Source organism: Diospyros lotus, chromosome 14, assembly GCF_014633365.1.
Source record: "Diospyros lotus cultivar Yz01 chromosome 14, ASM1463336v1, whole genome shotgun sequence".
Lineage (NCBI taxonomy): Eukaryota > Viridiplantae > Streptophyta > Magnoliopsida > Ericales > Ebenaceae > Diospyros > Diospyros lotus.
In genome coordinates, this window is record NC_068351.1 from 28,185,804 (window position 1) to 28,209,377 (window position 23,574).

General features: G+C 38.7%; 2 protein-coding genes across 2 annotated transcripts; both read right to left on the reverse strand.

Annotated features, from left to right (window-relative positions):
• Positions 1-642: 642 nt before the first annotated feature.
• On the reverse strand, positions 643-1,741 carry LOC127790422 (lamin-like protein). The gene is made up of 2 exons (XM_052319940.1): positions 1,450-1,741; positions 643-1,294 (listed from the first exon to the last, which is right to left on the reverse strand). The coding sequence occupies exons 1-2, from the start codon at positions 1,619-1,621 to the stop codon at positions 963-965; spliced, it is 504 nt and encodes a 167-aa protein (XP_052175900.1). The 5' UTR covers positions 1,622-1,741; the 3' UTR covers positions 643-962.
• A 2,148-nt stretch (positions 1,742-3,889) lies between these two features.
• On the reverse strand, positions 3,890-22,282 carry LOC127790138 (magnesium transporter MRS2-1-like). Its single transcript, XM_052319430.1, has 6 exons — positions 21,993-22,282; positions 20,726-21,332; positions 5,548-5,676; positions 5,086-5,424; positions 4,954-5,001; positions 3,890-4,593 (listed from the first exon to the last, which is right to left on the reverse strand). The coding sequence occupies exons 2-6, from the start codon at positions 21,314-21,316 to the stop codon at positions 4,363-4,365; spliced, it is 1,338 nt and encodes a 445-aa protein (XP_052175390.1). The 5' UTR covers positions 21,317-21,332; positions 21,993-22,282; the 3' UTR covers positions 3,890-4,362.
• Between the last annotated feature and the right edge of the window lie 1,292 nt (positions 22,283-23,574).

Genomic DNA, 23,574 nt, shown 5'->3' on the forward strand with positions numbered 1-23,574 from the left:
TGTTTACAGTACTATAAGTGTTCAATTCTTGTGGGTTCGGTTATAATCTTGCTATTGTAATCACCAAAATCTATAGTGGATTGACTAGAGGCGGAGCCGTTGCCATGACTAGGATTCTTTCGAATCCGAAAATGTATACGCAATGTACTCTGTGTGTGCGTGCGTGTAATGATGTTGGATGTTTTTTATTTTCTATTTTGACTTGTAAATCTTGATACTTCTTTTGGTTTTGGCTATTTGACTGTGTGATTGGTTGACAAGTTTATCAACAAAATTGTTTTGACTATTTTTATTACAAATATGTTCAAAATTTTTAAAATGTAAAAAATGTTATAGATAAAAAAAATTGCATTTTCAATAATTTTAAAATAGATACTTAAAATATAAAATTAAAAATAAATTTAAATTTTAAAATTAAAAACTAAAATATGAAGAGAATATCACAAATACCGTAGTTAATTCTAAAAGTATCACTACTAATTTAAGTGAACTTAAAAGATTAATTTGATGAATTTTAAAATTTAAGAAGTACGGAATGGTTGATTTGGTGGGTGAAGAAGTGAAGACACTTGATGCCATACACCATTTATAAAAAAATAGCACTTAATTATAAATTAATTTCGGAAAACTTACTCAAAAAAGTAAATTATTATTATGGTATTATATAAAAATAAATAACACATTTATAAAAGGAAACCAATTTAATTAATAATCCTTCGTCAATCAATAAATCAAGCTCTCCAAGGACAGACATTGCCACAACCCACAAACAAAACAAAACAAAACAAAGCCAAGCAAAGGTGGAATTAAGGCTAAAAAGGTAAAAGAAAATTTGCTTGTTTTTTTTCTTTTCTTTTCTTTTCTTTTCTCAGATAATAATTAATGCATCTCAATGATTGAGGGCTGTGTCTACAGGGCTGAAGAAGCAACCACTTTCCCTCCCCCCCCCCCCCCCCCCCCGGCTACATCCACCCAGATCCGAACCAGATTGACGAGAACACGGCCACAACCACCTCCAGAACCGCCGGATGTCCCCCCGGCCCAGCGGCGGAATGCTCCGATGAGTGCTCTGCGGCGGACTGCGGCGGAGTATGAAGCTGGTGAACCAGCACGGAAACCTTCATTCCATTGTAGCAGCCGGCCGGGCAAATGAAGTAGTACCTCTTGGCCTTGTCCAGCGGAATGAAGTCCTTGCCGCTGCTCCAGTTCCCCACTGCTCCGTCGGTTGTGCAGTTGTCGTACCCGGTCTGGTTCACTTCGTACACGTTGTACTGCATCTTCTGGTACCTAAACGCTGCATCACAAGAACAGCGGCTTCTCAGAGATCCAAATCCACGAACCGTAAAATTGATTCCGAGAAGTGGGACTTGGAGGTTTACGGGGAAATGTTATTGGAGCGTGATTTTGTTATTAGGTTAACAAACAATTTTTGGAGCGACGGATACTTACAGATGAGGTCGCCGACGTAGAAGGTGTGGTTGTTGGCCCAGAGGGTGTAGTTCATGCCGGGATTCCAGCCGCGGTTGGCGCCGACGATGTGGTCGGTGGCGTCGACGGCGGCGAAGAAGAGGATGAGGAGGCAGAGGGCAAGGTGGAGTCGGCGAGCTGCTGAGGTGGACATGGCTGGTTGGTGGGGGGCGTCACTCGCTTTTGGAGTGATGGTATCGCCGACCTGCCCGTTATATTAACGGATGGAAGAAAGCTTTGGGTCCCCAAAATCGTATTGGCCTTATCTACGAGGGCAATGCTATGTGTACAAAAAAATTTACACATATATAATAAAATAATAAAATATCTCTTTCTCAAATTACTTTCACCACTTCTACAGCACCTTCACTCTTGAGAAATCCACCGCCGTCATTGTCCCTATACCATTGTCATTGCCCCCATCACCATCCCCGCTCACACGGCCCTTGCCCCTACTCGCACCTTAGCTCACATTACCGACCACAGTTGTGGGTCGCATCTATCTTCGTCTCTATCCACTATTATCATTGACGTTTTTAGACACTTCTCGACTACAGATCATAAAACTTCATCACAATCATGGATGAAGTCTAATCATACTTCATCCATGGGTGAAGTCCAAGATCAGACTTTACTTGGTCAAGCCTGATAGGCTTTATCCATGAAAAAAGTCCGATCAAACTTCATTGGGGGAGTAAGTCTTCATGGGCATGAAATCCGATCGGAGACTTCATTCATAGATGAAGTTCAATCGGACTTCATGGGAGTAAGTCTTCATTGGACTTCATCCGATAATCTCTATTCTCTATTTTTGACGTTATTGATGATCATCTCTATTCTCTATTTTCACTGACGGTGTTACCCAAAAACTCAAAATCAAACTCGTTGTGACTTAGATCGTTAGATGGCATCTGCCCATATCAAGCAACAAAATTCAAAATAAAAAAAAAAATTATATCTGGATATACAGAGAAGACCTAGAAATGTACGATGATGTTTAGTTAAACTTGATGAGAAAACAAAGAATTTAATGGTTCATAGACAAAATAGTGGTGGACAAATTATATTTTATGTTTTTTTGAAACATGAACGATAGAACATTGAAATTATAATTTAATAATAAGGGGTAGAAAATGCTTTAATCATTAATTATTTTCTTGCAGCGATTGTCAGTGGTGTAAGGGGCAACGGTAGTCGACATGATCGACAGCTGTCGACTGTTGCTTGAGATGGGAAGGGAAAAGAGAGGAGAGAGAGAGTTGACCATGGGAAGGGAGCGTAAAACAATTGCAGGTGATGATATTTTTATCATTTTGACATTTTTTGATCATCCATTATGTATAAATAACATTTTTCGATCATCCATTATGTACTAATTTGTTTTGAAATGTAAAGTTTAAGAATGAATAGCGTAATTTATCCATTGGGTATGTATGTATGTATGTATGTATGTGTATAGTAGGAGAAGCTGTAATCCATTTAATAAGTAAAATATTTATAAAAAAAAAAAAAGAGTATAAAAATATTGCAAAAATTCTACAAAGATATTATTATATGATTGTAGTAATTAGGGCATGGATTGCGGCTTTTTTAGGGGAAGACAAAGCTGAAGCTGCCGCTATTATTATGATCATTATTATTATATATAAAATACTAAACCAAATCAGAGCTAAATGCTAATTAATTTAATTTAATTTAATACTATGATTATTAATTATGACTTCCCTACCATCCCTATAACACTCTTCTCATTCTCTCTCTCTCTCTCTCTGTAATTTATTATTATTCAAAAATCAGTAATGTAATGCATCATCTGTATATAAAATAACTTTTTTAAAGCCAAAAGCTGCCATGGAGTTTGAATTAAAGTTCCCTCACTTCACTTCTGACTTCCCTCCCTACTTTCAATGTGTTATATGCCCATATATATATATATTATGCGCGTCTTTTACTATTTGGAAGCTTTGATAAAGCCAGCATATAAAATAAATTATATTTTATTCAGAGATCTGAATATGTGAATATTTTTAATTGTAATTTAACAAATCCTAACAAATATTGAAATTATATAAACTGTGTACAAAAAACATATAACTTATATATATATATATTTCTATTATAATACCCCAATATTAGTGGAACATATGAAATATTAACATCTAACATGTTCATAATATACAATGACATAAATTTTAACTCTCACGACATAAGTCGAGCAATTGAATGAACAATATGTTAATGTCAATTTAATAAGTTACGAATTTAATCTTAGCCTTACGTAAGGATTAAAGGCCCAACCTACAATTTACCTCTTATCGTAATTGAAGACACGAATAGCAGAGACAATTCAAGATCAATCATCCTAATGACAGAATATAATAATTTTACTTGGTACGAAGTCACACCAAAAAAATGAAAAATATAAATAACCGGTCACCACCTTGAATTTTCTTCTTTTATAAATAAATGAGAGAATAAACAAGCAAATTGAGATAGAGAAGAATGTAATAATAATAGATATTGATTGACTCAAAGGCCCGCCTAAGCTAAAAGCTAAGCTCAGCTAGTAGAGAGCAGAGCACCCAAAAGGAGAAGAAATTTTACATACAGCGAAGCAGCAAGCGGAGGAGACAACGGACTTTTGATAGATAGATAGATAGATAGATTAATAATTGCGCTCTTAACGCCAATCAACCATCCTTTCCAATTCCCCCTATCATTTTCCTTTTCCCGACAGCCTCTCGGACAGATGCATCGTCCATATGTTCCTTCTCTCAGAGGAAAGAGAAAATTTCAAATTCCTTGTGATGAATAGAGCCTGGAGGGGGGTGGGTTATATAATAGAATGATTAATCGACCCCACACATTTCAGCCCATCTTCCCTTCACCATCCATCTACAGCGGCATCAGTCTTTTATACTTGAAAAATAGCAAAAATGAAAAAAATATGATGGCCCCGCTTATTCCTGTGATTATAAGAACCCACTTGAAGGCACCCGGGTCATCGAACAATGATATCCCAAAATTCATTCCAAATACTCCTGCCACCACCCCAAATATGGCCACCACAAATGTTGCGGTTGTAAGCAGCAGCTCGAATTGGATCAGCTGGTTTCGGACATTATCCTGAAAACCACACAAAAAAAATAATAATAATAATTACCAAACACTCATTCAAATTTCGGACATGTTGTTCTAGATTTTTGAGAACATGCAAGGACATTATTAAGGAGGAAGATATGGTGCCGGGGTTCCATTGTTTATGGCTAAAGGTCCTATGACTGAAAACTCAAAAGGCTTATTAACTGCTACGATATCTAAGTTTAAGATGTCATTCGGATTCTGGAATCATATGGCACCCAGCAAAGCTGCCATATCATGCAGAGTTGTCTTTAGTCGAGACTACTCCAGCATGGCATTGGCAGGAACAAGGTTACAAGTCTACACGTCATGCACTCATGTTTAAGCTGAGCTAAGGACTCGTACCAGCTGAATGTTAATAAAGTCTTCCGTGTCATCAATGTACTCCTTCAGCTGAAATGAAGGAAACAAACAAATTTAATAAAAAGTCACCTACAAATTAAAGGAATATAAGAAGTTGAGTTTAACCATACATACCGAAGTCAATTTGTTGAGTGTGCTGTCAATGACAACAAAGTAAGCCTCCAACAACATTTCAAGTTCTTCAATACTGTCTGTACCACTTTCTGTGCTTCTCATGCTCTCATGTCGGCTCCTGGCAATGCTCAAGCTTTTCTCAAGCTTCCTACTACCCTCAGGGGGCGAAGTAGCAGGAGAAACAGGGGCAGAAACAGATTGCACACCATCAGTTGATCTGTAACCCATTACAGATTGATCACCATAGACTGATGACTCCATGCGCATTTTCTTTTCAGTGAGATACATTTCGGCCATATCTCCATCATCATCCATAAGCTGTTCTATCTCATCTCTAACCTATATGAAGAGTAAAAAATAGCAGGGGTGGTGGGACAGGGAAAAATTGAGGGATAATATCAGAGATCAGCAAAAATTTGTGCGCAAAACATGGTAAAAATCCAATCAGATAAACTAGAAAACCTTCTGAACTCGTCGAGTTAACGCAACAAGTCTACTTTTCAAACGACGCACACGCTCCAAGTTTAAGGTACTGATTTTTGACGTAAGTTCATCCAGCAGTGGATATGCTTCAATTTCCAATTCTGCTGCCTGTTCATTTTGGAAACGTCAAAAACTGTTGATTAAACAACTTTGAGTCATCTAGTCATAGAGAAAATAAATACAGAACTCAGGAACCCCTTCCTAACAAACGTGAAGATAATGTTGGAAATATAGCAAAGAGAAGAGAATCTGTAATTGGTGATGATTTATACAGCATAGCACATACCCTTTTCACTAACTATTTTACAAAATTAACAAGAAAATGGAGAACATCTTGCAACATGAGAATTTGGAGCTCTGCCTACATATTTTTCTTTTTTTTCTTTTCTTGTTTGAAGCTTCATTAGGAATAAAGGAAGAGAACAAGAAAATGAGTCAAAAAGGATGTCTGGTTATAGTTTAACTAATAAAGTCAATTGCAAAGTTTAGCAATTCAATGCAGACAACGTTTTCTTATCTGAAGACTTGTCTCCAAGAAATCGAAGAACTGAGTGATTGAATCTCCTATGGCAAACCAGTTTCACGCAGAAAAAGAAGTTATGTTTCAGTTTCTTTGGAAAGGAACTTTGGAGCTTGGTAAGGAACCATCAAAAGGACAAAGGCATATATCACGCACAAAAGACCTAACTTATGTTGACAACACACACAGGTTCATGCACACACACACACACACAGAATGTCACACAGAGTTGCCCAGCATTGTAACAAATTTTAATGTCCCAAGGTCACATTATAAGTAAGCTGTAAAAATACAACTGATGCCTCCCCATACTGGGCCTAAGCCTAAAATTACCCAGTATTGCCAAATTATATAGAGTTACGAAGTTAAGAAAACATAAATGGAATAAAAAATGCTAACACTTGCCACTAAATTAAGCGAAAATGTCATCTCAACATGTATAAATTGTAGTGACACTTTCATGTAGTCCAATATTTATGGGGTCATTTTCTTTCAGTTTTCCTTTTTCCATTTTGGGTTTTAATTTTTTTATGTTCAAGTTTTTTGGAGACCCAGCGACTTCCAAAGGCTGCCAAAAAATTTGGATGACGTAATAAAAACAAAGAAAAGAAAGTAGAAGAGATGAGAAAAACAGAGAGAGGAAGAGGAGAGTCTACCAAGAGCCAGCGGAGGGGAAGTTGGGGATTGAGAATGAAGAAGCAGTCTAAAGAAATAAAGCACAAAGAAAAAAAAAATGGAAGAAAGCGTTTAAGAACAATGAAATGGAATGGGATGGGGAAAATGGATGCATCATTTTGATATTTCCATTCTCTTAATAAGTTTTAAAGATTTCTTATTTATTTTTTAAATAAAACAGGCAAAATGCCATTTCTAGTTTTTTATTTCAATTTTTTTAAAACAATAACTGAAATGAAAGTGCAAGCAACAGGCAATAAGTAAATTTTGACATCAGAATCTAGGGGCATAAAAAGAGAGGGATTGGCAAGAACACGAAATATTGCATCTGATGGGGCAACTTACCCAATTCTTTCCATGAGACTAAGAGAAAGTTTAAGGCTGCACCACTTTGAAACCCGAAACATGTAAGAACAACGAGTCACACGTTATAAGAAACCTTCTCAGCATCACTAGTAATAACTGAAGATTTTACAGAACACCAACTGACACATCTTTGCATGTATGCCTGAGCGCCAAAGGCCTCAAGGATAATATTTCTACAGGTCAATTTTGCCCTCACATCAAGACCAAACCAAAAAAAATGGACATATAAAGAAAAAACTACAAAACCATTTCCCAAGAACATGAGAGCTCAAAAGTTACTTGCCAATCTTATAAGGACCATAAAGATCAAGCCAATGCACTATTTTGAATTGATGACATTCTGTACATGCCAAAACTAAGTTTCCTAGTAGCTGTATATACAATCATGAATCATCAACCACGAAAAAAAAATCTTCTACCTCTTCCATCCTGAATATATCCTCCTAATGCTTTATCACTTAATTTCATTTTGATGGACTGTTCATAATCTCCACGCATAGGAAAACATTTTTTTTTTTTCCAAAAGATACAAATTTACTTTAAATTAAATTCCAATGCATAGGGTAGGAGTTTATTCATTCTTTAACACATTACTGTTTGTTTCCTCTTTCCACAATGGATATTAATGCATCTCGATAAATAAAAATGGATATTACACATAAAATATTTGCATACTGTAAACAGATTTTTTATTGAAATTTCATTCACAAGTATAAAAAAAGTGAAAAAAAAAGGCTGAAATTTAAGTAGCAAAGACATCACATGATCCAGGTATCATTACATCAATTTTGCATATGGCCACAAAGAAAGAAAGCACAAGAACACTAATTGATCAATATGATATAAAAAGCATACAAGATAAACAATACGCATGCTGTCTACATAATTAAATAAGAGTCAGCCTATCTACAACAACAACCAAATGCACTCAAATGAGGCAAAGTGACAATCATTTACACCATTGGTTCATTTATTCTGTTTGTACATGTGACTAGCCAAAGGCGAATTGGATGGCTGGCACCCTTTTAAGTACTGGAAGATAGCAGTGCTGAAACCTTCTAAATCTGTCGCATGTGCAAAGAGCATGGAAACATGGTATGCAGTAAATGATGCACAAAGCAGCTTGCATGTCCTCCTAGCAGTAGTGGAGTCAGGACCTTGGGTTGGGGGGCAGAAGTCTAAATCTGTATACTAAATTTTGTTTATAACATACTAATTTTTTTTTCTTTTATTTTGTTTTGGTTCTTTCTCCCATCTTAATTGGCATTACTTAATTGAGCCCCATCTTTTTTTATTTCAAGGGGGGCAAATGTTAGACAATAAAATAATTTATGCACAAAATGAAAGGCAATGATGGACCAGTGTTATTAAAGGCCCGAGGCGCACTAAGGCGTACAAGGGTCTTGGAGCTTGAGGCGCAAGGCGAGGCGCGAGCTTGGTGGAACTAGGTGCAAGATAATAAAAATAAAATAAAATAAAAATATGTCCTAGTTGAAGAAAAAGGTATAAAATAGGTCCTAACTTCTAATAATATTTTAACAGGCATGTTATAAAAAAAATAAAAAATTCAACATATGCTAACTATGATATTTCCATGCTGAATCTTTTCTTCTACCAGCAGAGCTACTATCAAGATTATGATCAATAGTGTTGGATGACATTTTAAATTTTTGATTCCTGCAATATTCACAACATGTAAACAACAATACCACTCTAAAGACCATCTTAAGAAAAAATCATTGCAACTATGCAGCTCATGCTACTGAATGATGACCACTGTTCTATTTATGAACAGTATTGAACTGCTAAGGCCTAAGGGTCATTGCAGCCATGCAACTCATGCTACTGACCACTATTCTATTTATAGAACAATAATGAATTGTTAGGAGTAATAAAATAACTCCTCCAAGAACAAACAAATATCCAACAACAATAAGAAATCAACTGTTGCTGGCTTGTTGCCCTTTGTGTTGAAACTTGTAACTCGAAACTAGAGAATAAATAAAGAGAGGAGACAACAATGAACAAACATACTTGGAAACCGTTTGTTGTTTCCTTTGTTTGCTGTTTGTTGTTTCCTGTTGCTACCTAAAGCCGGGTCGTCCGTTTAAAGAAGGGAGAGGAGAGTCGAGAAGGTAGATAATGCAGTAGCTGTGCAGTCCGTTTGAAGAAGAGAGAGGGTCGAGAAGGGAGACAAGTTGTGGAGCTGTGCTGTCCGTTTGAAGAGGGCGAGAAGAGCTGAGAAGGGTGTTGTTCGTTTGAAGAGGGAGAGGAGAGCCGAGAAGGGAAGGGCGAAAGGCTGTGTTGTCGCAGCTATCCGTTTGAAGAGGGAGAGGAGAGCCGAGAAGGGTGGTTGTGCTATCTGTTTGAATAGGGAGATGAGAGCCGAGCAAGAAGGGAGGGTTGTGCCGTTGCAACCGTCCGTTTGAAGAGGGAGAGGAGAGCCAAGAAGGGAGAGGAGTCCTGATCATCTTGGAGTTGTGTCGTGACTATCGTTCGAGGGAGAGGATAGCCGAGAATAGCCAAGGGAAATGAGAGCCGTTGGACGTGACAACTCTGCAAAATTGACTTTTGGAGATTTCTTGTATCTTAAGTCTCTTTGTTTCATTTTTTCAGAATATCTTGATTTCTTTTATTTAGGTATAATTTAAATTAGGATTAGATTTGATTAAAATATAGCAAAAAATCAATTCCAATCTAGTATTTTCTTAAAATAATAAAATCTGCAAAGTATTACTAAAATTAAACTAAAACAAACCAGGCGCAGCCTTGGCACGCCTAAGCCCAAGGCTACGCCTGAGGGCTTGGGCGCGCCCAGGCGTGCTTGGGCAGATCTTGCCCGCCTGGTTTGTTTCTAGGCGCCAAGCTTGCGCCTGGTATCAAGGCGTGTGCCTAGGTACACCTTTAATAACAATGTGATGGACAGTTTTAGAAGTTGAAGGGGGGGGGGGGGGGGGGGGGGCAATTGTCCACCCTCGCGAAGCTGTGGCCCTGCCTCCTAGCAATTCTCTTCTAATGAAGACCTCAATCTTACTAGTTTAGGCTCACGTCCCTTATGGAAGGATGGAATGCATCATATTGATGAATTCTATAATTTTATGGACCAAGCCACAAGACTCCATCATTCAAGCGAAGCTCTAATGGCGTCACTTGCACCCCCATGACCATATACATGACCTGAAGGGAGGAAAGTCACAATTGCTGGAGACTCCAGCATAAAGAATTGGATGTATCTTCAAAAGTTCATGTAGGAAAAGTTGCTTAGACGAGATAGGATTAGTCAATGCTAATGAAGGTGGAAGAGAAGACTAGCCACTTAGTGAAGAACCTAGTGTTGGGGCTTGGAGATTCAATAATCAAGGCCAAGGGTAAGTAGGAAGCTCTTGGAGATTGCCTCATTACCCATGGTTCAATGCTAAGGCCCCACACAAGATAACACCAGCCTAGAATCAAATGATGCCATTATTGGATAAAGTTGGATGGTTGGAGGTGATGGCAACACATGGCTTGGAGGATTACAGACCCGAACATGGGAGAATAGAACCCCATACCAATAATTCACCCAATTAAACACTTCCAATTTTTGTTGACTTACGGGATCATTCTAGAATATTAAATGGCTAGTCTTGAATACACTTCAGGACCTAGCAGTGTTTTAAAAAGTGCACCTTAAGTACAACTCCTTTAGAGCTTTTGTTGATGAAGCTTAAAGACTTTAGTTGAGTGCAGCCAAAGCACGCTTAAGTTGTGCTTTTATCTGAGCTGTGAAGCACTATAAAGCGCACTTCTAATATGGACTGCTAGATTTGTTGAAGTTTGTGTTATGGTGTGGCTACATGTACTGAATCCTTACATAGGAGCAGCTGTCATTAGATCTTAAAAAAGATCTGAACAAAATCAGATGCATATTTGAAAAAAGAAGAAAAATATCCATCTGATTTTCCGTCTTCTTCTTCTTCCCAGGACACCAATATTTTCCAAAATCAGATGCATATTTGAAAAGAGCAGCTGCCTCTTGCATTGGTGTCCTGGAAAATATCGGTCACCACAACTGAAAGAGTCCTACTTGCCTTCTTTGATCTATTAACCTCCCATTTTGTCCTGCTGAGGAAGAAATAGGTGCAGTAACTGTCATATTCCTCTGTCTCGAATTCACCCTTACCATCTCCTTACTGTACCCCCTTCACCACCGGTCCTGTTGGTCCTATACCAACTCCCCTACTCTGCTGTCTCTGCTTTTTCATGATGGCCTCTATCAAAACCTCCTGTAGCCTAGCATCCTCAGCAACTTGTCCCACCATCCCCGACTCTCCGATTGTAACATCTTGACCATAGGCCTGAGCTCCTCACTTAACCCACTCATGAAGCTGGAGACAAAGTAAGCTTCAGAGAGGTGGGGGTTTAGGGTGACCATTATTGATCTTAACTCCTTGAATCGAGCTCGATAAGATTGCACTCCTCCTTGTCTGAGTTTATTGAATTCCTCCACCATATTCATTCTATTTCTATCTCCAAACCTCTCACACAATTTCTTAGCAAACTCCTCCCATGGACATTCTCCTCTAGCCTGTGACCACCCTTGGTACCAAGCGTCCCCTGCATCATTAAGGTAGGCAACTGCCAATGCTACTCGATCCTCCTCCGGAACATTGTGCCATCCAAACATCTGCTCACATCTTCTTACCCCCACTTGGGATTACTTCCTTTAAATAGGGGAATATCTAATTTGGGCATAGGAAACCCTGGTTGATTAACTATAACCGGTCCTTCTCACCTTAGATCTATCCCAGCATCCCTTTCTTCTCTCAAAACAACCTCAATTTTAGAGAGCCCGGTATTCCCATTCCTCACTCCTTGACCGATTAGAACCGGTTCGGTTCTTTCTCTAGGGGGAAAATCAGGTGATAAACTTACCTGATTTTGGCATGTAAACATCACCATAAAATTCTGCAATTGGTCCCTAATCTGAGCTCCAACTTCGTCCCTGATTCCATCCAATCTTCTCTCCAAACCCCCTAACGATACGTCCATCTTTCGATCCATCACGATCGCTTCGTGATTGCAGTTGGATCCAATTTCTAGCGACCCTACTCGAGCTTGCAAATCGGTCACCGTCGAATGAAATTGGTGCACCTGCGACTCCAAGTTCTTCATTCGAGTTCTCTCTGCCAATACTGTTTATCGACTTCCCTTGGCCCTGATTTGCTCTGATACCGAATTGTCAGATCTTAAGAGATTTGATGAGAATTCTGTAGAATTCTCTGAAGAATTCTAGAGAATGATAGAAAGAGAGAGAATGGAGAAGAAAATAGGAGAAGAATAGAGAGAATTCGAGAGAGAGAAATGAGAGAGAAATAAGAAAATGATTCAATTAAATATCTCGATGCCTCCTTACATGTGCTCGGGTCCTTTATATAGGATCCCTGAATTACATTCCCGCCAACTAGCTTATTTACATAGTTACCCTTTTCTAGAGTTAGCTAACTGCCTCCCTTAACTACCGTGCACGTATGCTAGGCCCCCCTTTTACACGATATCTCCTACTTCTACATATTAGGACCGTGAGAGGTTTGTCCTCAAATTTCTTATAACTTTCCATTTGAATGGAGTAATCTTATGTACACATGATGCATTAAATAGATTCCTAAATAAGTGCATCTACAAGACCAAAGTGCCTATAACACAATGTTAAAAAATAATGACATTTTGACTTTGATAAGAAGGATGGACGAGAAATTTGATTTATTACTAAATGGTCATTATACTCCATGAAAAGGGATTCCCAATTTTAAAATTCTAATAAATTTATCTTCAAATTTTAAAATTTAAACTGCCGTAAAACCAGAAGCCGAAAAAATATTTGAACTATTACTAAATGGTCATTATACTCCATGAAGAGTGATTTCCAATTTTAAACTTCTAATAAATTTTACCTTCAAATTTAAATTTCCATAAACCTAGAAGCTGAATATATATATATATATATCTTTACATTTTAATTCTATCAATCCCATGCTTTGAAGTCACTTTTATTGTCAACCTTAAATAATAAATTATGATGAGGTATTTGTTAGACCTTAGAGAATCTGACAACGAATTCCAGAGAGTTCCACTCTAGAGTTAGGGAGATAGAATCACGAGAAAGAGAGGGAAGAGAGATCAGGAGAGAGAGAGAGAATTGAGAAAGAATTCAGAATGAGTTTGATTCAAAATTCAACATGCCTCTATACAGTTTGAGCGGTCCTTTATATAGAGAGGATCCCACATTTCTATTCTTGCCAAAGGAAGTTTTATTTACATTAGAGCCCCTTCTAGAATTAGCTACTCAATTGCCTACCCACGTGCATGTGACAACTCACCACTTGCATGACTTATTCCCTTGCTTATGGTTTATACCATGACAAATTCCCCCAGGCTTAAGACATTTCTTGTCCTTAAGAAATAGTGAGTAGGTTGGGTGGGAATTGTCTTAGCAAGTTAGGTAGGTATTACCAGGTGCTGCTATCATGGGAAAGATTGGACCATTTAACCAGCACTTGAATGATTGGAGCCCCGTGCTTGTATAGGACCCTCCTGTCTAGGATTGAGCTAGGTTGTATCGTCACGTCCACTTCCCTTGACAGTTGCGGTAAATTAGAAGCCACCTGTTGATCTCCCACTGACTTCTTAAGTAATGATACGTGAAAAACCGGGTGGATCTTGGTCTTCTCTGGCAATTTCAGCCTATATGCCACATTTCCCACCCTAGCTTCAATGGGGTAGGGCCCATAGTACTTGGGACTTAACTTGGTTATCTGTTCTTGGGCAATCTTCTTGAGGTGTGCTGGCCAAAGTTTCAGATAGACCTTTTCCCCTACAACGAATTCCCTCTCGTTTCTCCTTCTATCCGCGTATTGCTTCATGCGATTTTAGGCCACGACCAATTCCTCCTTGAGCTGTTGTAATACATTATGCCTCTTTTCCAAATAAGCCTCCACCATGGCCATCGTAGTGCCCTCCCCCACAGCTGGAAGGAGTAGGGGTTGATAGCCAAATAGCGCTTCAATGGGTGACCTCTTGATCGAGACATGGTGGTTAGAGTTGTACCACCATTGGGCAAGAGAAATCCATCTATGCCATCCCTTTGGGTGAAGGAAACATAGGCACCTTAGATACCCTTCCACACATTGATTCACCCTCTCAATCTGGCCATCCGTCTAAGGATGGTAGGCTGTAGACATCTTCAATTTCACTCTTAATGCCTTCATTAGCTCCTGCCAGAACAGGCTAGTGAAAATCTTGTCTCGATCGGAAATTATGGAGTGGGGAACTCCAGGCAGCTTCATGACTTGGTTTAGGAAAGTCCTGGCCACTTCTCGAGCAGAATATGGATGAGTCAACCCAATAAAGTGTGCAAACTTGGTGAACCTATCCACTATGACCATAATACAATCTTTTCCTTCTGATTTAGGCAAACCCTCTATAAAGTCCACATTGATGCTCTCCCATAATTGAGTAGGGATAGATAGGGGCTGTAAGAAACCTGGAGGGGCTATTGTTTCATGTTTACAATGACTGCAAGTATCACAAGCCATCACGAATTCAGTCACATACCTTTTTAGCTAGGGCCAATAAAAGATTTGCTTCACCTTGTGGTAGGTGTTCTGGATACCTGAGTGGACCCCCACAGGGTGACTCATGTAGGGAACTCAATATCTTCTTGAAGATCTCATTTTCCGCGATCATTAATCTCCTTTTATGTCTCATTATCCCTGGACTCAGTGTATATCTCGACTTGCTATTGGGGCTTAGGATTAACTATTCCTTAAGCTCTTGCATCTTTTGATCTCCTCCATAACTTTCCTCCACTTCTTTGTACCAATCCGGGGTCGCCATCATGAGGGCCGTAGTGTGCCCTTCTTCATAACACCTAGTTGATATACCTTTATTTGATTTTGGTCTCAGATGAGCGTTGTTAAGTAAGATTCCCCTTGCAACTCACTTTCTTCCTCAGCCTCCTCAATAGCTTGGATCAAGAACAATTGGGTCACCTGAGCCCACTTACTTTTGAGCAGCTTCTGCAGCTTCCTTCCCGTGATCATCTTACAAGCCCCGATTTCTTTGTTGCTCGCGAGAGTCATCTTCTTGCCCCCTTTCTCGAAAGTCACTTCCATTTGATTAAAATCGAAGCTAATAGGGCTCACTTGTTTCATCCAGTCTACTCCCAACACTACATCGCAGCCCCCTAGCTTGAGTAGTCTCAAATCCACCTCAAACAACTCACCCTGCATTTCCCAACAAAACCTGGTCCAAGCTGATTTGCTTAGCACCTTATGACCATTGCCAACAGTCACCGACAAGGGTTGGGTTCCTGTCATCCTGTAGTGGAGCTTCTTGGTAGTGCTCTCATCCAAAAAACTATGGGTAGAGCCACTATCGATTAAAATCATTAGACTGTCGTCTGGTACCCTACCTTCCACCTTGATAATCTTGTTGTTGGTTAACCCCTTGAGTGCATGCAACGAAATTTCTCCATTATCTTCCTCTTCTAACTCCTCTTCTTCCATTATCTCTTCTTCGTTTTCCACAGCTTCTTCTTCATCTTCTAACAAGAGTAGTTGCCTCTTGCATTGGTGTCCCGAATGATATCGGTCACCACATTTGAAACATAGCCCTGCCTGTCTCCTTTGATCTACGACATTGCCACTTTGGCCTACCGATTAGCTGCCAGGTGTAGTCACTCTTGCCCCAGGGTTTACCCTGACCAACTCCCTTCCATATCCTCTCATCATTGGCATTATGGGTCCCCTAATTATTTCCCTTGTTCTGCTACCTCTATTTCTTCATGATCGCTTCTACCATGATCTCTTGTAACCTTGCATTCTCTGTTGCCTCCTCCACGGTCTCCGGCCTTAACATCTTGACTATAGGTTGAAGCTCTTCGTTTAATCCACTCAAGAAACTCGAGACAAAATATGCTTCGGATAGATGGGGGTTTAGGTTTACCATAATCGATTGTAGCTCTTCGAATCGTGCTTGATAAGCCTACACACTCCCTTCTTGTCGTAATTTATTAAATTCTTCTACTACATCCTTCCTATTTCTGTCTCCAAACCTTTCGCATAATTTGTCCACAAATTCCCGCCAAGCACACTCTCCCCCACTCTATGACCAACCTTGGTACCAGGCACCCCCTGCATCATTGAGGTATGTGGTTGCCAAGGCTACCCCGTAACGGCTTGTCTCCCGGAGCCTCCTCATGCACAAAGAGGATCTATGAGAGGGTCATTACTAAAATGATACCGAACAATAACACAATCCTTATTTAAATCATAATCTTTTTAATTATAACATCTCATAATCATCTTTACAAAAACCATTCATCACTTGGGCCCACCTGGGCATACATAACATATGTCAATCTCAAAAATGTAACAAAGGCACAATGACACCCAAGATCTAGTTTCGGGAGAGCTTTGCACTTGCTACCATGACACGACGGCCTGGACCCAAACCTCGCTGAACGTACCTGCTATCACAAGCGTTTCTCTTACCTGGAATAATGGAAAGCAAACGTGAGTCGCGAGACTCAGCAAGTTCATGAAAGAAAAGCTATAGGTTTAGGATAGGACTCTCCCCATGACACCCCATGCAATTCATGCCAATGCAATGTCATGTCATGCCATGCCCAATACCTGCCTTACTTTTAAATGCATAAACATATAATAAATTTCACATAAACGGTCATTGGGGCCCACATAAAACACACACTGGCACCCAAGTCCCACATACATATCTGTTGGCAGCCTTCTATAGGCTACCATTCCATTTCCCTTACTCGTCCATTTCCCTGTCATTTTCGTCTTATCCTGCCGTTGCCGTGGGACTCTAACCCCCAGTCTTCTTGTTGCCGTGGGACTCTAACCCCCGATCTTGCTGTGGACCATGCCGCAATGAGACTCTAACCCCCGGTCTTACCGTGGCCACATCCACCACCCATACTCAACATTTAAAACTGCACATTCTCACCATGCAGTGCAACAAATAAGAAATGCAACGGCTTTTGTAGCATAAACGTGATGACAAAGCCCCCATAAACCAAGCATCAGGCCATGCTACGCCCACACATAAGAATTCACACATGCGATATGCTTCTAAATGCACCGGCTCACCTAAAGAACCCAAGTTAACTCTTAGACCAATCGAGTCATGCAGATGCTCACACATCCCATCACACACAAAGCATGTCTCCAAGTGAATGCAACCCAATCCCTATGCAGCACACACATCATGACATGCACAAGTCAAGGCGAAAATCTGGTAGTACCAGCTCTTTTGGCCCATCTAGCGCTTATCGTAATAGTCGATGACTGGCGCCCATACATCCAGCCATCCACTGCCACGACCAACGATTGACAGTCAATGGCTTTGTACACCATACCCTTAAGACACACATAGACAACATTAAACTTAGTCTCTTAAGCTCAACATTTCTCTCACTTTATCCATAACAACATAGACATCATTATGTCATTCACATTCTCTTCTCCTCTCAACATAGGAAACCATTTTCACATTCATAACAAACTATTAACATAATCCCATGATCTTGACCACATTCATTTTCTAAGAACCTAGCCCCAACAGGTTCGGCATCATTCCCAAGGGAAGTGAAGTGGCACGAAGCTCCGTGACGGTCGAAAAGAAAGAGACCAAGATATCTTTGCTTAACTTATTCCATCAACAATAACCTCATTAATAAAATATAAATCATAGGGTGGTTGCCACGCGGAGTATTATTATTAATGCGTGGAACCGAGTCACAGTGAGGGAGAGTTTACAATACAAGAAATCTCGAAGACTTCCACGGGAAATAATTAATGCAAGGAGAGGGTTAGAAGCTTGCCTGTAGATAGTTGATCCTAGTTTCTCTCGTACTCTTGCTGCGAAGTAAAATATTTAACATAAAATAATAAATTTACAGCGTATATTAATCAAATCTAACCGTATAAAATCCGTGATTTAAACATATAATACTTCTGATAACTTTACCCACTTACCTGACTAATTTAATCACGAAATAATCTCAAGATTCATGAATTTCTTCCCCAATTTTCCCTTTATCCTCCATTTCCTCGCGCTGCTCGAGCTCCCTCTTCTCTTCCCTATTTCGGTTGCTTCAATTGAAGCCATTAGGCTTCCAACCCAAGATTGCATTATATATATACCAAACTCAAGTGGCTTTTAGGCCACAGAAAGGTAGTGGCCAAGACAAGGCCACGCATATTCACATACAAATATATATATATATATATATATGTTAATTAATTAATTTGATTTAATTTAATTTGATTTGATTAACTCTTTTATTATTATTATTATTATTATTATTATTATTATTATTTTATTATTTTCATAAATACTTTCAATTAATTTAATTAATCACCTTAATTTCCTATTTCTTCAAAATATCATAAATAAATATTTTCTCAAAAATCTCCAAATATTCTAAAATATCCTCAAACACCCAAATTAATTATTTTTACTTGTCTCCAAATTTTTGGGATACTACATACCCTACATTCCGTTGGTATATTGCACCACTCAAACATCCTTTCACATCTTCTCACCCACCACCGTGGGTTACTCCCATCAAATATGGGAATCTCCATCTTAGGCATAGGGAACCCCAGTTAATTTTGAATAACTAGTCCCTCCCGCCTGAATTCTACTTCTACATACTCTTTGACTCTCGATGCTACCTCGACCTCAGAGGCCCCAGCATTTCCATTTCGCCCTCTAACACCAGTTAGGACCGATTCCATCCTTTCCCTTGGTGGAAAATCAGGTGATAAACTTACCTGATTCTGGCACGTAAATATTACCATGAAGCTCTGCATCTACTTGCGGATTTGGTTTCCTGCTTCATCTCTAATCCCATCTAACCTCCTCTCCAAATTGCCGAGAGACGCATCCACCTTTCTGTCCATCGTCGTGATCACTTCATGGTTGCGATTGGATATGATTTCCAATAGTTCCACCTGGGCTTGCAGATCGGTCACCGTCACATGAAATTGCTGCACTTGTGACTCGAAATTCTTCATTCGAGTTCCCTCCACCATCTATTTATTCGGCCCAGAACGAGCTCTGATACCAAATTTGTCAAATCTTAGAGAATCTGACAATGAATTCCAAAGAGTTCCGAGAATTCTCTAGAGTTAGGGAGATAGAATCACAAGAAAGAGAGAGAAGAGAGATCGGGGGTGAGAGAGAGAGAGAGAGAGAATTGAGAAAGAATTCAGAATGAATTTGATTCAAAATTCAACATGCCTCAATACAGTTTGAGTGGTCCTTTATATAGAGAGGATCCCGCATTTCTATTCCTGCCAAAGGAAGTTTCATTTACATTAGAGCCCCTTCTAGAATTAGCTACTCAACTGCCTACCCGCGTGCATGTGACAACTCACCACTTGCATGACTTATTCCCCAGCTTATGGTTTATACCGTGACAGTATGCTTATTGAAAAAATATTAAGATTTCAAGTTTAAAAATGAATAAGTGAAACCACAATCCTCATGTTCAAATCCAATGTATTGTTTTCAATTATAATTTTTGTCATTACAAATAGCATATGGTTTGACAGAAATTTCATAAAACTCAAGTTGTCCAAAAAGTTAAAACATTTCTATGGCTTTATTGTCATCTATGTTATACATAAATCAGGAAAACAAACTATAAGGACTAAACATATATGATACAAAAAGTCATCTACCAATTATCTTCTTTGTTAAATTTATGAGCATAATATGTAATGGATCAACTATTTAATTAGATAATATCTTCCCATTCAAGTAATAGTCCATGTTTTTTAATATGATCCCTTTAGCAGGCTATCTGAATGAGTCGAGGGAAGGTTGTTTTTGTATGTAGCCTTACTCTTGTTTTCCCACAAAGAGGCTATTTTTGCAAGTGAAACCTGTGACCTTCCAATTACAAAGGAACAATCTTACTGTTATTTCTAACTACTAAGGCTCTCCCTCATAATCACACATAGGAGAAAGGGGGGAAAGGAAAGAAGAAACACAAGCAAACACACAAGTGATTGTTCAAATTCATATAAACTTTTGAAATTTAGAATAGGTTACTAAGATGTGATTCTAATTATGACATATCTTAAAGGCCCATGCATGATATGGGGTATTTTCTAGAAACACACTAATTTTTTGGTAATTTCATTAGAACTTAGTTTTGGTAATCATCCATCATACAGGTTTTGCATCTTCACCAATATTTGTCATCAGAGAAAGGTCCACTTCAACCTAGAATCTGACACGCCTCCCCTGCCCCTGAACCCCCAAAAAAGTAACACCCACACATACAATGTCAAGTTTTCCTTTTTCATATGAAATTAGTCCAACTCAATATTAGAATATTTGTCAGGACAAGTAATCGGGAAAACAATTTTGAGGAAGGCTACAGTCATGAAACACATATGGCAAGCTTTAATGTGTCTCAGTAATTCAGTCATGTCACAGCTTCCAACAATTCAAACATGATTGTCATGAATATCTTAATTGACAAATCCAGAATTCTAGCGGGTCTCTTCTGGTATGTACCTGAGAATCAAGAAACGTACAAGCAGCTTCAAGAGCAACTTCGAGACACCTAAACTCAAAGGGCAAGTAATCAGGCGAAGCATTCGCAAACATATTATCAAAGTTCCTACTTCCTCTCCTTCTGCTCGAGTCAGTACCTTCAGATTGCCAAACCTCACCAGCCCCTGCAGTTGTCAATCGCCTTTGTAGCTCCACCACATACTGCAATACATAGCTGTCGAGAGAATTCAAAAGAAACACCTCATCAGCTGTGATAATACATCGAATCTGCTCCAAGTTTACAACAATTGCTTTTTCTCTGCCAAGGATTGTTGAGGGGTAGACAAATAAAGGGTCAAGCAAACGTAGGTCACGAGCAGGAAGATCACACCGACGCATCATAGTGAACTTGTCAACCTCTATGATTTGGGAGTTCCCACTTGTGTCCACACGAATCCATGATCGAAGGCCTTGGCCACGCTTTTTCAGTCCTAGAACATCAACACCTAGGAAAGGTGGACGCCCCGAGGCAGATGGTCGATGAGATGAATCCCTAAGGTTCATAGCTGATGCAGGTTTTGGTGGGAGCAACCGCTCTTTGACGTCCTCCATTGAAGAACTAAAGGTGCTGCACGAAAAGAAGCACAAGATGAAAAGATGTTTCACAGAACCAGCTCTCATCAAGCACCCATACCACACATACATGGAACCGTAGAGCCATACAAAATGCGTGGCATTGCATACATAGGTTTTATAGTTGTTTTTTTTTTTACATAATTTTATAGGAACTGGTAATGGGGGGCAAAGTATCTCTGCCTATGGATTTTCTGGATGCAACAATATTAAAAATATCATTTTAGATTGGCATTCTCAAGGATTTACTTTTAGTATTCTTACAATTTTCAAATGAAATGCAAGTTCATCACAAGAAGGTTCAACCAAGCATAAGTCTTTGCAGGAAATCACGGATTACAGGGAAATGTGATCCGCATAACACAGAAACAACCCAAAATTGGGGAAGTGAATCATCAACCACGATGAGAAAATCAAGTCCACCAAAACAGATCCGACAGACACAAAATCGTCAAAATTAACAATAAGGGGGAGGTGGGGCGAAGCAACAATAAAAAGTTCTGAACGCCTAGAAACCAAGATGAGTTGCACGACAAACCTAAGTTCAATACTAGACATAGAATCCCACCAAACCTCTCGCCCAATCACTGTAGCAATAAAATTATCCTCCCACGATGAGACACAAAACATAGATTTACATATATTCGGTACTTACTGCGACTGGCTGCACTTCCTATTCGAGGAAAAGGATTAGAACCGTGACGCCGAGAAAGGAACCAAAATCTGAATCGAAACACGTGGTGCTTAAAACACCAAAACACAAATAGTGCGAGGCCAGAAATCTGGAGTCGGAAACGTGGAACCAAATGAATCTGAGAGCGCGGAATTTAGGGTTTCGATTACGCGTCCAATTGGGGGGGAGAGAGAGGAGAGTGAGAGAGAGAGGCTGAGACGTGGAACAAAACAGTGCTACCTACGCCGCACATCGATCGCTTGTCACCGGGAAGGAAATCGTACTTCGTTAATTGATTATATATGTAGATACGTCTACTTGCATTAATTAACTATTAATTCCCAAAACTTCATATTTATTTCAATAATAATAATAATAATCTTAAGCTTATAATTTAGAAATCAAGATTACGATCACTACAACATTAAGAGTGCATATGACAGGCATGAAAAATGAGGGTAAAATTTATTTTTCATCTAAATTTTAAAAAATTCTATCAAACAACTTTTCAATTTCATGAAATTCAAATTTTATTTTAATTTAAAAAGTAAATATTTTTCTTGAAATCAATGAATTGAAATTCTTAGGGATTGGGGTGAGAATTGGAATTTCATGAAATTGGAATTTTACCCTCATTTTCTAACTCTATCAAATGCACCCTAAGTAGTTATGCTCCTGCGAGGGAATTTTTAATTGATTTTTCATAAATTTCTTATATAAAATTATATAAATATATATTTAGTAAAATTAAGTAATTCTTTGAAATTTTTTCTTACTTATACATATAATTATTCCAAAAATATCAATGTTAACGAAAACTCAATTAAGAATTTAAAAAATGAAAAAATAACCAAAAGAAATTAATAATATTTAAATAAATAATTAAAAAATATAATAAAATATTACTACATAGAAAAATGTTAAACATTTTCCCTCGCACCGGCATCACCATTTATAAGCTTATGATTATTATTATTATTCAAATAAGTTTGAAGTTTAGGTAATTAATAATTAATTAATTCTTCTTAATGCACATATATATATATATAGGTAAAACTGCCATCAATCTTTTTGCTTCTTTTTTTTTCAAATATGTAGTAGTAGCATATGGATTGTGTGCCCCATTAATCACCTCGTACTAATCAAAAGTGATCATTCATCTTTTTAGCTTTGACAAAGTTAGCAATACAAGCTTTCTCTCTCTCTCTCGTTTGCGCTTTCTTCTTCGATCTTCGGCTGTTAGTCTAGTCGATGTCTCGCTATCTCCTCCTTGACTCCATTTTCTCTCGGTCTTGGCTTTTGTGTGGTTGACGGGTCAATTGTCGACAATCTCTTTTTGAATAGAGTCGATGCCCTCTACAAATTTTTTGAAGTCTCCCTTATTGGAGGCGACAAATGATCGACCATTGGTGGTGTCCTTTTGAGCAATAGGGTCGACAACCTTTAAAAATTTTTTGGACCCCTTTTTTTCGGGTTCTAGACATAAGTCTTAATAGTCTATGTTATTAGTATGCTCACTTAGACTTGATTAGATTTAATTAATATGATTAGAGTAAACATAACC